Source organism: Sinocyclocheilus rhinocerous, unplaced genomic scaffold (genome assembly GCF_001515625.1).
Source record: "Sinocyclocheilus rhinocerous isolate Xijiao unplaced genomic scaffold, SAMN03320098_v1.1 scaffold1670, whole genome shotgun sequence".
Taxonomy (NCBI): domain Eukaryota; kingdom Metazoa; phylum Chordata; class Actinopteri; order Cypriniformes; family Cyprinidae; genus Sinocyclocheilus; species Sinocyclocheilus rhinocerous.
Genome location: NW_015633549.1, coordinates 6,942 through 22,801, shown reverse-complemented (window position 1 = coordinate 22,801; position 15,860 = coordinate 6,942). Strand labels below are relative to the sequence as shown.

Sequence of the window (15,860 nt, the reverse complement as noted above, 5' to 3'; positions counted from 1 at the left end):
TATATATATAAAACAATTAAGCACATTCACCAGTAAAATTTAAAATTTACATTATTGAGAATTATTCAAATACAAAAGCTCAAAATTAAAATGATATTACAGTAATGAGCAGCTGGGGGTGAGAAAGTTCTTAATTATCATGAAAATAATTTCACAATGCAAATATTTTCAATTATCCTAATAAATATATTGATTTCATTATAATTTAATTTCATTATACAAAATGTCTGTTTTGTTTTGTTTTGTTTTGTGGCCTGACATATTTTGCATTGTTTTTATTATTTTCATAACAGGTACGCACATTCACCCTGGTAAAAATTACAATATTGTGAATCGAATTTGTAATTATTCAGAAATAAATTGAAAATGTAAAAGCTTGAAAGTAAAATGCCATCACAGTAATGATCAGGAAAGTGCTTAATTATCATGAAAATAAAGTCACAGTGCAAGAATTCTTAATGGTCCTCCTAAACAAATGATTAATTTCAATTTATTTAATCATCTTTTTTTAAATCAATTTCATTATACAAAATTTTATTTTAGATTGTTTTAATTTTTTAATTTGTATTTTCTAAATATTTATTTCATTTATTGTCCTGAACAATTTATTAATTTACATTTATGTAATCATCTTTTTTAAATTAATTTCATTATACACAATTTTATTTGAGTTTGTTTTATTTTTTAAATTTGTATTTTTTAAAAATGTATTTCATTTATTGTCCTGAACAATTTATTAATTTACATTTATGTAATCATCTTTTTTGAATTAATTTCATTATACAAAATTTTATTTTAGTTTGTTTTAATTTTGAAAATTTTTTTTTATATATTTATTTTATTTTATTTCATTTTGTTGTCCTAATCAATTTATTAATTTACATTTATGTAATCATCTTTTTTTTAAATCAATTTCATTATACATATTTAATTTCTATTTCATTTTATTTCATTTCAATTTCAAATGTTTGTGTGGGATTCACCCAGAGTGAGAGACAGGTCTTTAAACGGTCCCAGCTGTGGATGCGTTTGACCTCTGTCCTGCTTGATGGGCAGATGTTGCTCTTCCTCTGTTTGCTGTGTTTGGGGTCAGGCTGTCACACACCACCTCTCCCTTCATTCTCTCTCGCCTCACGTTCTGTCCAGCGGTCCGCTCTCAGACGGACCCTCGCTCATCCTGTCGTCTTTAGCACACAGGGGTCGACCAGGAAAAAACGCCGCAACAATTGAATCAGACGCTTACGTCTGTGTGAAGACAAGGAATGCAATAACAGGAAAATTGGGAGGATTATAAATAAAGAGCTGCATTTGAACTGCTCACCCGTGGGCGGAGCATAAATAAACACACCGCCGCCCCTTTGTCTGCCTCGCATTGTTCGCTGCGCTTGATTGGTGGGGAAACCGTCTGCTCGCACATGAATTATGGGATAATGGTTTAAAAGGCCAAAAGAAGACTTGGCAGGGAGAAGGACTGGGTTTCGGGTTGCAACACGGTTGAATGTGTGGCTTCACACAGACCGTTTGAAACTCATTTGATTCTTCATAGAAAAACTGTCATTAGTATTTGAGAATGCTTTTGGGGGGAAATGTTGCAATGTTTGTGGATCGTTACAACAGCCTCATTTCTTTCTAGAAGATCTAGTTCATACCAGTCTAAATATAGCACATATACAACATAGTTCAGCTGTGAATTACTTTTATTATGGCAAATCATGGTTCTGAGGATACAATTTTTTAATTATTATTATTGTTACATTGATTGGTAACCATAAATAGCGTACAGTTGAATAATTATATTACCTGGAAAATTATAAAAAATTGTTTATCATGGGATATTATTATTATTATCATTATTGATTTAAGAATAGTTTTATTGAAATTATCAGTTAAATTGTTTTTATATTAAATCCTTTGTATTAAAATACATTTTAGATAAGTGTATTCTTCTTTATTATTTGAATATATTACAAATCTATATTTTATTTAAATTGCTTTTTGCAATTATATTGCAATTATATTTTTATATTAAATAGTTTTGAAACAAAATGAATTAAAAAGAATTTTAGATAAGTGTATTATTATCATCATCATCCATCATTGTAGAAGTATAGAAGTATTTAAAAATGTTATTTAAACTGTTACTGAAATTCTATTTTGTTAAATAATTTTGTATTAAAATACAAAATTGTAAACAAATTTTAGATCATTTTATTACAATTATAAAAGTATTAAAATAGTATTTTATATAAATCATTATTTAAATTCTATTTTTATATTACATAACTCTTTATTAAGATTAAATTTTTATTAAATAAATGAGTTTAGATAGGCCTAAGTGAATTTATTATTATTATAAAAGTATTAAAATTATATTTTAAATCATTATTGAAATTAGTCTTATATTAAATAATTTTGTATTAAATTAAATTTTAGAACATTTTATTATTTTTATTATTATAAAAGTAGTAAAAATAAATAGTATTTATGATACTATTAATTCACTTTTGGTCATTGTTGACTACGTATATGGAATAACCGTTTTATAAAAACAATAAGCCCCGTGAAGCCGTGGTTTACAGTGAATTTATAACAGCTAACAGCAGGGTTTAACAACGCCCCTTAGCTGTTATAAATTCACTGTAAACCACGGCTTCTTGGGGCTTATTGCTTTATAGTAATACTGGCGTTGCTGCAGTTCACTCCAGGTCGTGTGTTAGGAGTGATTTTCCCACTATTAGGTTAATTTCGGAGCGCTAAGCGTCTTTATTGTCGTCCTACAGACGAGCGAGAGGCCGTGCAGAAGAAGACCTTCACTAAATGGGTGAACTCACACCTGTCTCGCGTGTCCTGCCGGATCACGGATCTCTACATGGACCTGCGGGATGGACGGATGCTCATCAAGCTGCTGGAGGTTCTGTCCGGAGAGAGACTGGTGAGTTTGGCTGGTGATGTCATCGGCAGGGGGTGGGGCCAGCGTGCCCATATTTGGGCGTGTGTTATTATGCTGTCACTCTCGGTCTCTGACGTCTGTTTAGTGAGACTTTGATGGCGGCTTGTGCTGAGTCAAATCCGGTAATCACTCAGATAACTGTGTTTGGTTTCACGACCCCAGTGGTTTTGCTTTCACTCAGCCGATTAACCATGTGCGTCATCTAATTGCCTGAAACTGCTCTTTCCTCTCCAGCAAGCGCAGACTTTGGAGAAAATAGGCTGTTAAAACTCCAGCTTTAGGAGTGCATTACTCTTATCATCTGCTTACAAAAACAGATGGAAACCGTGTGGAATCTGCGATCCGATCACAACAGACAAACATAAAGATAATGAGTGAGAGCGTTGAGAAGGATGAAGCTCATGTCCAGCTCATATTTCACAACAAAATAAAAATACAAAAATAGACTTTGCATGAAGAAAATCACGCCTTTTTAGGACCATCGCTGACAATGCCAAAAATCATAATGTAATTCTCCATTAAGTGACAATAATTTCTATAATGTCAAATATTGTGATGTAATTGAATTATGAATATGTTACAATTAACAAAAACAAACTTTTTTTTGCCCCTACAGGTTTTAATTTTGGGTACTATTATTGTCTCTTTGTCATAAACATATCTTAAAAAATATTATTTAAAGTATATAATTTTGTATGTATGTTTTGGTAATATCCAGTGTTGTTTTAGGATTATTTATATACTGTTATAGCATTTATAAATATTTAGAATGAACTTTTGTTTTTATGTTTTCAGTTTTAATTTTAATTTAGTAATTTTATTTTTATTCTGTTTTTTTTATTCTGTTTTCTACTTCGACTTATTTAATTTAGTTGCTAAGGCGACATTTCTAATTTTCATTAGTTTTTAATCTAATATTTATATTTTATTTCAGCTTTGTTTGAGAATCATAATGGCAAATAAGGATGATTACAAATAAACTCAAAAGTTAAAAAAAACAACAACATCCAGATATATTAGTTATTTAAACGTATTTATTTATTGCTAAAAATAGTTTTAATATAATATTTATTTTCAGTATATTTAATGCATATTTAATATTTAATTTCTCTTACTTTACATTATAACACTTTTCCCTACGCATTATAGCACTTTACTGTTAGTTGTATTATTTGTTTATATGTATATATTTATTTATTTAAACTCAAATTTCAAATGCATCCAGATATATTTGTGGTGAGAATTGACCTAAACATGTTCTCGGTGAGATTTTAATAGAGTAAGATTAATATCATCTGTACGTTTCCAGGCCTTCATTCCAGACGTCTCGTCCTTCAGAGCTGATCCACAGTTAAACTCAAACGTCTGTGTCAACAGGTCGTGACCTTTGTGTTTGAAGCACAGTTCTGGGTCGTCAGTTAAATCATCTTAACAGGGCTGAGACTGATAAGATGCTGAATACATGAAAAACATTTGACCAAAAAGCTTGTATTTCTGTCCTGAATAACAATAACATTAGGGCTGTTTTGATCCAGAAGAGATGCATAAAAAATGCATAGTTTTTAGTAAGGGAATAAAACTTTGCACATGCTATAAGACCGTCAAAATGCACATTATTTAATTTTTCTGATTTTTTACATATGTTTTTTAAAAGATTAAAAAGTGTTTAAATAGGTCATTTTGGACCCCGGTATGTATGAAATACCATTAGGTGTCAAAAGTGCTTTCTGTAAAATGATCTATGAAGTTATATTAGTGTCAAAACACCTTTGTAAAATATATTTAGCATTTTCTTCATATTTGACACACTCTTGGAACTCAGTTTTGTTTGATAAACATGAATATGTACGCCTATTGACAAATCCATTGCAGCATGAAAAATTCATCATCAAAGTTTATGTAAATACAATTTATTTTGTCGAAAACAAGTAATATTTATGCTGTTTTTATGTTTTTTTGTTAGAAGTAAATATGTAGGTTTTATAAATTTGGACTGTTTTTGAGCAATCATGAGTTAAATTTAAGTGAATTCCATTTATTCCAGTGGGATTAATACGGGTAAATCTTAAATTATAGGTTCTTATAAATTTAATACAATGATGTATTTTAAAAAAAAGAATTCTCATAAATATTGAAAAAATAAGTGTAGTTCATGTGTAATTTGAAATTTCAAAGAATTTCTCTGCTTTTTTAAATTAATAAATAAGGGATAAGTACAATAATAACATGGTAACATTCATTCAGCTACATATTCAGAAGTTGCTGATCAGATACAATATGGTTTTTAGATAAAAAAATATTAAGTTATGACATGCATTGTGAAGGTTGAGTAATGTTTACTAGACCATTAAGCAGCGTTTATGTTCACACATGCTTTCACTATCTCTCAAGGTTCACGATAAGATAACTCGTCAGTGTGCCAACAGAGGAGACACCTTCCTTTGAATCTTCCTGCCTTCTTCACCAAGGCCACGAGTCACATCCTAAACTGAGACGTTTCAGTGATCTATCACTCGTGCTTCCTCTGTCTTTCCCTGAAGCCAAGCTCTTGCACTGACACTGAAACTCAGCGCTGGTTTTGGCGAGCAGTTGAAGTGGAGCTTGTGTTTCAAACCCTGTCAAGCGGCCCGTCTAGATTGGTTTACACAAGCGTATCGGGCAAGTCCAGAGGAAGAAACCTTTACCCAGAATGCATTGATACCAGCACTGACCGTGATCTGTGTTTGTGCTCCATTTCACTTACTATAGCAACCATTTAATGAAGAAACACGCTCATAAATTTCCTTCAAGTGTGTCAGTACTTCCCCCTTTATCTGTTTAATCAAACTATTTCTGTGGCCATAATTCATCTGGCAGACAGTGAATCTGACTCCAGCAGGGCTGCTGTCCATGGCTTTGAATGGCTGTTTTGTCAGGACTTGTCTTCACAGATACAGCAAGTTCAAGCATCCAAACATATGCTCGATAATGAACAAAAGAGCCATGAGCTTTACAGAAAGCATGTTAGCAGCACCTTTTTAGTACAGTCAATTTTTTTTTTTTTTTTTTAGGTTATGGATGGTTTATGTTAATATATGATATAATGCAATTTCAGGATAGCGTACAGACATTTGTCTCATTCAAAAAAAAAAAACAGAATTGTATATAGATTATAGTATAAATACAAATTTAGAGTAGTAAAAAATGTTGCTTATTACTTCCTTGTCACTCTTTTCTGCTGTTTCAAGGGTTTTGTCTGAATATTCAGTAAGGCTTTGTCCTCAGTGAACAGAAATTATTGTAATTTGGATTTTATCAGACACCTCTGGGCCTGGGCTTTCATCTGTGATCTGATCGTGTGATTGGCTAATCGGACAATCACTCTTGCTTTTATAGAAATCGCAGTGAAAGGCAGAGCAGCTTTACTGATGCAGCCGCCCAATAGAAATCTGCTGATATCATGCCTTGCACCGCAGTCTCTGCACTGTGTGTGTGTGTGTGTGTGTGTGTGTGAGGTCCTCTCAGCCGCTCTGAGATTAACGCACCACCTCCACGTCTCAGAGGGAGGATGGATATGCACCCCTCGTTCTGCCCCGCTGCCCCGCAGCTCATTACTGAAATGCTGTCACTTCACCTTAAGCACGTCTGCTGAGGATCAGCTGCTGATTGAGCCGTCTCTCTAAGCATGATGGGATAGCCAGTCCTCCAGAGACGCGGGCCGCTCGACCCCTGCTCTCAATCTCATCCTTTTTTTCACACAGCAGCTTTCTCCAGATTATAAATAATGTATTGTATGTATATTTAGAAATCAAAAATATAGTGAAAACTACTATATGCCGTGTTACAGCAGCTTTCTCCAGACACACCTCAGTTCAGAGTCTCCTCATAAACATCACCCGAAGCACAACGCTGTTTTACAACCCGCTTACTCATTTACCCATTTCTACGTGACCTAAAAACAAAAGAGCTCCAGGAAACTTCATGCATATCTAAGTTATTTCAAAGAGTTCTGAAGAACTGTGGTCACTCTGGTCTTCTTCACTCGGCCTTAATGTAAAAAATACACTGTAAAAAAAATCCGTAAAATTTAATGTGCATGTGAAGGACGTCCAGCCTAAAATTTCAAAGGCAGCTGCATATTTTCATGCATAACAACAGTTTATACTGTGAAAATTTGATATTGTACATGCATATAAAATATTATTTGGAAATGTTTAGTTTCTTTTACTTTATGACACCCTTTCCCGTCTACTAACTGTACTACTGTACACTAGGATGCGTTATTTATTTATATTTATCATTATTTTTTATTTCATTTTTTAAAATGAATTTGATTCACATTTTTATTAATTAGAAAATAAAAAACTGAAAATATTTGGTTTCTATTACTTAACAATCTAACGCTTTTTTCCTAATCGGTATAATGCTGTATAAAAAGTAAAAAGTGAAAGTACTGTATTATTCATTTATATGTATATTTAAACCAACTTTTTATTTTTTAGTCAAATTTTTTTTATTTTCATATGAAAGTATTTTATTCCTATTACATACTATAGTACTGTACTGTTAGATGTATTATTTTTTATATTTATATATGTATTTATTTAAATTATTATTATTATTTTTTTTATTTTAACACATTTTTGTATTTTCGAACTTTTATAAAAAAATAAATAGGAAAATATTCCGTTTCTATTACTTTACATTATAACACTTTCATACTCACTATAGTACTGTACTGTTATATTTTTTATTCATGTATGTATTTATTTCAATCCATTTTTATTAATTTATTTATTTTTTTACATCGAAAATTTTTTTTTTTCCCTACTCGCTATAGTACTGTAATGTTAGATGTATTATTTATTTACATTTATATATTTATTTAAGCCAAATTTGAATGAATTTATTTAATTTTTAAATTGATTTGAACCATTTTTTTAAATCCCGTTATTATTGTTGTTGTTTGAAAACCCCTGCCCTAATAGCATCACATTTCAATCACATTATGGTCAAAGCAATGCACAAAAAGTCCATTATGTTTACAGATCCAAGACATCAGCGTAGAGACAGAAGACAATAAAGAGAAACGCTCAGCCAAGGACGCGCTGCTCCTGTGGTGCCAGATGAAGACCGCAGGGTGGGTGGACGTCCAGAATAAAGACACACACACACACGTGCTCGAGTCCTTGATGTCTGACAGCTCTGCTTTGTGTTTCACAGCTATCCCAACGTCAACATCCACAACTTCACCACCAGCTGGCGTGATGGAATGGCTTTCAACGCCCTCATTCACAAACACAGGTAACAGCTCCAGTTCACCTGCATCAAAAGTTCTGCTTTGCAAACTTAATCTGCTTCATTCTCAATGCTTGCCATGTTTCCAGGCCAGACCTGATTGATTTCGACAAACTGAAGAAGTCCAACGCTCACCACAACCTGCAGAACGCCTTCAACCTGGCGGAGCAGCACCTGGGTCTCACCAAACTCCTGGACCCAGAAGGTAAGAGCCCACCGTGCTTCTACATCTCCAGAACTCATCATGAAATACACAATAGCACGCTGTCTTTTGTTGCAGATATCAGCGTAGACCATCCCGACGAGAAGTCTGTCATCACTTATGTCGTCACATACTACCATTATTTCTCCAAGATGAAGGCGCTGAAGGTGGAGGGCAAGCGTATCGGAAAGGTCTGAGTCTGCAAAACACCTGCATGACTAGAACGTTCTCTGTTTTCTATGAAAGAGCATTTAGAGACTGATTATTTCATGCTTATGCATGCCATTTATTTATCAGTAATGTAAGATTGTACGTTTAAATATTGCTATTAAAATAACATAAATCATTATGAAATAAAACATTTAATTAATAAATAAAATGTAAGCAAAAAAAGGAAATACCTCAATAATAAAATTAATTCATTCTTATTTAAAATGTAACTTGTAATGGTGTCATCTTAATAATTACACATTTTCAACTGGTCTTTTGTCTTACATCTGTTTATTAATAAATTAATATCACACATAAGACTGAAATAGCAAGTTTATGCATGTTATTTATTCATTATTTATCAGTTTTGTAAGAAATGTAAGTTTTTTTAAATAAATATTTTTGTAAATAAAAATTTATAAATTAATAAATTCCTATTTGAGATGTAATCATGGCCTTATCTTAATAATTACATACCTGAACTGCAGTTGGTCTTACATCTGTTTATTGACTGATTATTTCAGTGCTATTAATTAATGAATTAATTAATTAATCAGTTGTAAGAAATGTAAGTTTAAATATTTAGATTAAAATAAATAAATAATTAAAATAATTTCAATTTAAACAAATAAATTCCTATTTGAGATCTTAATATGTACATACTTGAATTGCAAATCTTAGAATCATAAATCTGTTTATTGACAGATTATTTCAGTCTTATGCACGGTATTTATTTATTTTAATAGGACTAATTTAATTTATGAAATAGTACTTTTTCATTCAAATATTGCTATTAAAATAAATAAATAAATTCATTATCGATAAGTTAATTATAAATACATCTGTTTACTTTCTGAACTGTAATAGGTTTAGTCTTTGTTGCATATTTTGAATCGTTTATAGCCACGTGGTATGCCACATTATATGGTGATTCTTGTGCGCGTTCAACTGAAGATGTGGTAAAATGTTGATAAATGATGGTGATACGGCATTTAATATACAGATCTGAAAACCACAACTTACCTAAAGCTTGATCTTTAACTGCTGTTTAGCTGCCATGCAACTTGTATCTCCTTTGAGAAATGCAACTGACGTAAAATCTCTTCACTAGGTGCTCGACAACGCCATCGAGACGGAGAAGATGATCGAGAAATATGAATCTCTGGCGTCTGATCTGCTGGAGTGGATTGAGCAAACCATCATCATCCTCAACAACCGCAAGTTTGCAAACTCTCTGGTTGGAGTCCAGCAGCAGCTCCAGGCCTTCAACACTTACAGGACCGTAGAGAAACCTCCCAAGTGAGTGTCTGCCAGAAACATGCAACACATTACAATACACCTGACATGAACTGAATTTCACTTTCAACGCTTTCTCCACAGATTCACTGAGAAAGGCAACCTGGAAGTGCTTCTGTTCACCATCCAGAGCAAGATGAGGGCCAACAACCAGAAAGTGTACATGCCACGAGAGGGCAAACTCATCTCAGACATCAACAAGGTGAGATTGTCATTTAGGAGCTGCACCTGCTGTTTTCAGTGGTGCTTTGAACCCAGTAGGATTCATTATTTATCCACTTACAAATAAATGTGCTTCCTTTGATGCATATTGTAAGGGTAAAACTATGATACAACCCCAGTATGTTTAGTAATGGCACTGTTTTATATTTAGACATTTACTTTATTTATTCATACGTTTATTTACAAAAAAAAGTTGATTTACATTTCATTATTTATTTATTAGCTGCAAGTTGTGTTTGAACTGGCTAGGATTCATTATTTATTTACGTACAAATAAATACCATGGTATTATAGATGTATTTCCAAGAAAAAAATATCGTCTTATATTCGGGTCAATACGGTACACACACACAATTTATTTATAATATATATTTTAAAAAATTGTTTATTTCCTTTTTATAACTTATTCTTATTTTTATTTATATGTTGTTATTAATTGTTGGATTATTGTTGCATCAGTTTTTTCCAAGTATTTTCTAGTTCTGTCAGTGAAATGTGTTGGATGTGCAGCTGAAGCTGTGTTGTTGTCGCAGGCGTGGGAGCGTCTGGAGAAGGCGGAGCACGAGCGTGAGCTGGCGCTGAGGACCGAGCTGATTCGACAGGAGAAGCTGGAGCAGCTCGCCAGACGCTTCGACCGCAAGGCTGCCATGAGAGAGACCTGGCTGAGCGAGAACCAGCGCCTCGTTTCCCAGGTTCATTTCACTGCGCTTGCCATATAAACTAACACACCACTGCATTGTGGAAGACATCTCAGCCAGGATTTTATGCTATTTTCTGACCTCTGGTGGTCAAAGACTCAGATGACACAAAACACATTTTCTTGTGCACTATTTTATATTTTATACTTTCGCAGTTCCCTTACAATATATTTAAAACATAGTTTATTCATATTTTAATAGGTATTATGAAATATTGTTATTATTTATTTTGAAATAATATTATTTATACTTTTATTTATATACTTACTTTTTTATGAAAACAAAGTCTTTAAATTAATATTTTTCATAATTTTGCCACAAAATATTTATTTATTTATTTATTTATCTTTTAAACCATAGTTTTAATATTAATTTAGTTTGTGCTTTTAATTTAATATTTATTATAAATTATTGCTATTATTCATACATGTATATTATTGTTAACTTTAAACCGCATAAACACATTTCATTACACCAAATACACCAAATAATGTTCTTTTTAGCAGCATCATATGACCCCTTTAATAAAATCTATGAGTATCTCAATTATACTAAAATAACACTGATTCTCAAATTTGTATGTTTTTTAAATGCTCCTCTGACCTGTTAAAATCCCAGTAGACCCATATTATTGAAGCTTTAACAATTCAATTCAAGTTTATTTGTATAGTGCTTTTCACGATGCGAATCGTTGCAAAGCAGCTTTACAGAAAATTCAAGTTTCTACATTATAGCTTATCAGTGGTGACTATCTCAAGGTGATGTCCATATGGCAGAAATGTACAGTAAAAATCAAGCAGTTAGTTAATGTTATATAATCAAACAGACGGTGAACACTATCAACAGCAATGATTATATGCTGCGATCAAAAAATCATCTGAGGTCCTCTGAGGGGTTGGCAGCATCTCTTTTAAGTGCTGGATCCAGACTGAAGCTTGTGTAAATCCTAGTTACATCCAGTGGCAGAAACAGAGGAGGTAATAGAAAGAAATTAGAGTAGCTGCTATAATTGAACCCATTGTATTGCATATTTCGTAATGTTTAGAATATAACCCGATGGTTAAGCTTTTTTATGTTACATTTATTAGTTTAGCAGATGCTTTTATCCAAAGCGACTTACAAATGAGGAACATGACAATCAATGTATCATTAGAGCCGACAGAATTTGCGGCACACTGTGCCAAGCTGCAGTATAAACTAGATTAATGCATCAGCTTCAAATGGAAGTGAATGCTAATCTAAATGATGAAGTTGTACGCTGGATGTCCTGATCTGGTCTCCTGTCCTCCACAGATGCTGCTGCTGTCTCAGGATTACGGGAAGCATTTGCTGGGAGTGGAGGATCTGCTGCAGAAGCACGCTCTGGTGGAGGCCGACATCAGCATACAGGCCGACCGCGTCAAAGCCGTCAACGCCAACGCACAGAAGCTTGCCGTGGATGATGAGGGTAAGAAGAGCTCCTTAGTCTTTATTCCTTCAGAGACTGACTCTAGATATTTCTGGGCAATATTCATAGCAAAGAATCCATTCTTTCAGAATGACAATAAAAATAGGGCGACCAGGTTCGGTCTGCTAGAGTAGAATCTAACAGTCCAGAGTTCATGATTCAGTTTAGAGCTGTTTTTATTCAGAGGAAGCATGCAGAGCTGGTCCAGGTTGGGGTTTGTTGGGAAATAACAGGGAGTTTTAAAACTCTGATTTGCAGGCCAGGAAAAGTCAAGGAAATGTCATAAATTTTAACGGGCGTGGAAAAGTCATGAACATTTTTATAGTGAATATAAATGTCTCTGGTTATGCTACAAATGAAGTCCAAACCGCATTTGAGCTGCTTTTTATTTGTGTGCACATATACAAAATAATTTTCTTTTTACATTTCTGCATTACAAGATTAGTTCCTGACATCAGCTTTAATGTATTGTTATATTTTGTATTCGCTTTTACTTTTATATTTTCAGTTTATTTATTTATTTATCATTTAAACCAGTTTATTTGTATTTCAATATTTATGATGAATTTTGTTTTTATACATTTATATTAATATTATTTGATATATTATGATATATAATAAATGTTATATGAAAACAAACAGATTTAATTTACATTTTCATCTGTTTATACATTTTCATTTCTTTATATGACCATATATATATTATATATTGAAATTTAGTATATGTACCGTATTGACCCGAATATAAGACGATGTTTTTTTCTTGGAAATACATCTGAAAAAACGTGGTCGTCTTATATTCAGGGTCTAGACTTTGACATGTCAATAATACACCCACAACAATAGGTGGCGCCAAATATGCATAAAACGAGTGTGCCATGAAATACGTAATGTAATGCGTGTTGTAAAGATCGCGAGTAAAAACAAAAGAAGCAGAAAACCTTACAGCTGCATGAGTCGTGACTGTCACGTTAGCCTGATGGCACCAAACTCCCTTTGTGATTTTAAAACGTAAGTCAGTACCCAGATTTGAAGACTACAGTAAGATTTAACTTCTGCTGTTAATAAGATTTTGGTAGGCTACTATTAGATGGATAGCCTAAATGTCCTAATTCAGATGGGCTACCTGTTTTTTTTTTTTTTAATGGTATATCAAAACGTGTATATTTTTTAAATGTGATTGTTGATACATTTTTCCAGTTTTTACCATACTTTCAAAACAAAAATTAAAATAGGAAAAATATGCAATATGAAAATAATTGAAGACAAAATGTGTTTTACTGAGAAAAAACAAGATTTGGTTTTTAAAAAGCCTTTTTCCAAAAGGTACATCTGGAAAAAGGGGGGTCGTCTTATATTCAGGCCAATACGGTATTACATAAGCATATGAAATGGATTCATCCCCAGCAAACTCTATTAAATCATTTTAATATGACTTAAGCAGCACTACAATAGTCATTGAAATTCATTGTTCATAAAGGGTGGGAATCCTTTTTCCAAAAGCATATGGAATTGTAATTCAACAAACTCACTGTAGCCTACATAATAATAATGAACCAGCTTATGAAGAATAAAAACAGAACTTCAGGTCAAAAGTGGCTAAAAGTGTCTTTAACCAACTGTCCTCTCCATCTGTTTCCCTATTTCCTTCTCTCTCAACTCTGCACTGAAAAAAATGGGTGTAGAAACAGTTTTTACCCAGAAATTTCACAAAGAAACGGTGTTAAACACATTCAATTTTAGAAAGCCTGAAAGAGTGTTTTCATGCAACATGCTTCAGTGTCCTGTTTTATACACAAGTTTAAAAAAATCATTTTTACAGTGTATTTATCTATTGTTTCTTGTAGGTTTGGGCGATAAATCGGTAACGATAATTATCATGATATAATTTTAAAACGATAAAATGGTATGAAGAGTTCGATAAATGTTCGATAATGTTTATGCGCCAGAAGAGGAACGAATGCCACATGGACCGTTTATCCGCTTGGATCAAAGTTTAATGGTAGCGCAGCGCAAGCTCACTAGAGCAGATGAGTCTCGCTCACGCGACACTAAACAGCGCTGTGAGATCAAGTGCTTGAGTTCAGCGAACAACACAAATGACTCAGTGATTTTAAACAGCCAGATAAAACAGCAGAAACACTGTGTGCAACGAGACAGTCAGAAGACTTCTCAATCTACAAATCGCCATCATTTACCATAGATTTACTGTAGAAACACTACCTGCATCGTGGTATTGTGGCAGAAATGTGGGCTATTCATGTCGAATTTTATTATATTATTAAAGGAGTAATGGAATATAATTACAGTATTTTTTGTGATTAAGCTATAGCATGTGTGCATTTATACTGAATGTCTTTAGAATACTGTTTTTTATACAAATACCTAAAAACCATAGTTATATAGTTACATTTTTACCATAGTATTGAGGTGCTATGTGTGGTTTTAACTGTGATTGTCATAATTTAAATGTATTCTACTATGGAAGACCAATGATTCATTAAAATAAAAATTTTACCATATAAAAATGAGGTTGCTACAATTTTTTGATAATGAACAAAAATTTGCATGTGCATCCTAACTCATGCTTCTACTACTACCAAATTTATGCATTTCTAAAAGACAAAAAAAGTAATATTATTATTAATATTATCAGGCAACACAAACCTGTTTCTTGATTTGAAACAATATCACTCATTAGAACATGCAGAAACTAAATTTTTCTATTAAGATATTTATTTTGTTAAGGAAAGTTAACAGTCTGGTTTCAACAACTTTCGCTTTGGAGCAAAAATCTGGCTTTAAACTTATATAAACTTAAATAAAGATTTGACATTTATCGTGATAATTATCGATATCGACTAGGCCTGTGACGATAAATCGATGCAGAATCGATTCGTGGATCGATTCTAAGATCTTCTGAATGCATCGCGATTCTCTCTTAAATCGATTCTGAGCTTAGATTTTAACAGCAGATGGCGCTCTACTCTAGTTTTTATCCGCACACTCAAATGCTGATGAAGAAGAGCGCAGAAGAGCGTTTGTGCGTTCGGCTGAGTCTGTAATTTCACCTTGGCTCAGAATGCTTTTATGACGCGAGATTAATGTAAACAGCCCACTGTGAACACCCTTGTAATTCGCTTCAACCTTTTCGAATTTTATGAATGAATGAATTATCTCTTCCATCTTTATTTGACCCTCTAACTCTAACACTCTATTCTAATTCTATTCTTTAAAAAAAAAAAAACTTTTAAACTTGCACTCTATTTATTTACTAACTGCTTGTTTTCTTTAAAAAAAAAAACTAACACTAGTTTCTCTATTATTTTTGTATTCTATCTGTTTTCTTTGTATTTATTATACAATTAACAAAAGCAAAAAGGCTTCTAACACTAGCTTGCTCTATTCTTTTTCTATTCTATCTGTTTTCTTTTTATTTATTATATGATAATAAAAAAAAACTTGCTACATGTACTGTGTTAAGCTAACTGAGACTTGTTGTAACACTTGCATATCTTTTGTTGATTTCGATTGCTTCCATTGTCCTCATTTGTAAGT

At 32.7% G+C, this 15,860-nt stretch overlaps 1 protein-coding gene across 1 annotated transcript in view; it reads left to right on the top strand.

Annotated features, from left to right (window-relative positions):
* LOC107744586 (spectrin beta chain, non-erythrocytic 1-like) overlaps positions 1-15,860 on the top strand; it is an 84,145-nt gene that overhangs the window by 61,843 nt on the left and 6,442 nt on the right. The window contains exons 3-12 of the mRNA XM_016558307.1: positions 2,781-3,043; positions 7,918-8,069; positions 8,153-8,233; positions 8,317-8,432; positions 8,508-8,620; positions 9,751-9,938; positions 10,020-10,137; positions 10,691-10,861; positions 12,107-12,319; position 15,860. The exon at position 15,860 is cut by the window's right edge and continues 850 nt beyond it. Coding sequence (XP_016413793.1) covers positions 2,781-3,043; positions 7,918-8,069; positions 8,153-8,233; positions 8,317-8,432; positions 8,508-8,620; positions 9,751-9,938; positions 10,020-10,137; positions 10,691-10,861; positions 12,107-12,319; position 15,860 — 1,416 coding nt within the window. The remainder of the gene's footprint in view (positions 1-2,780; positions 3,044-7,917; positions 8,070-8,152; positions 8,234-8,316; positions 8,433-8,507; positions 8,621-9,750; positions 9,939-10,019; positions 10,138-10,690; positions 10,862-12,106; positions 12,320-15,859) is intronic.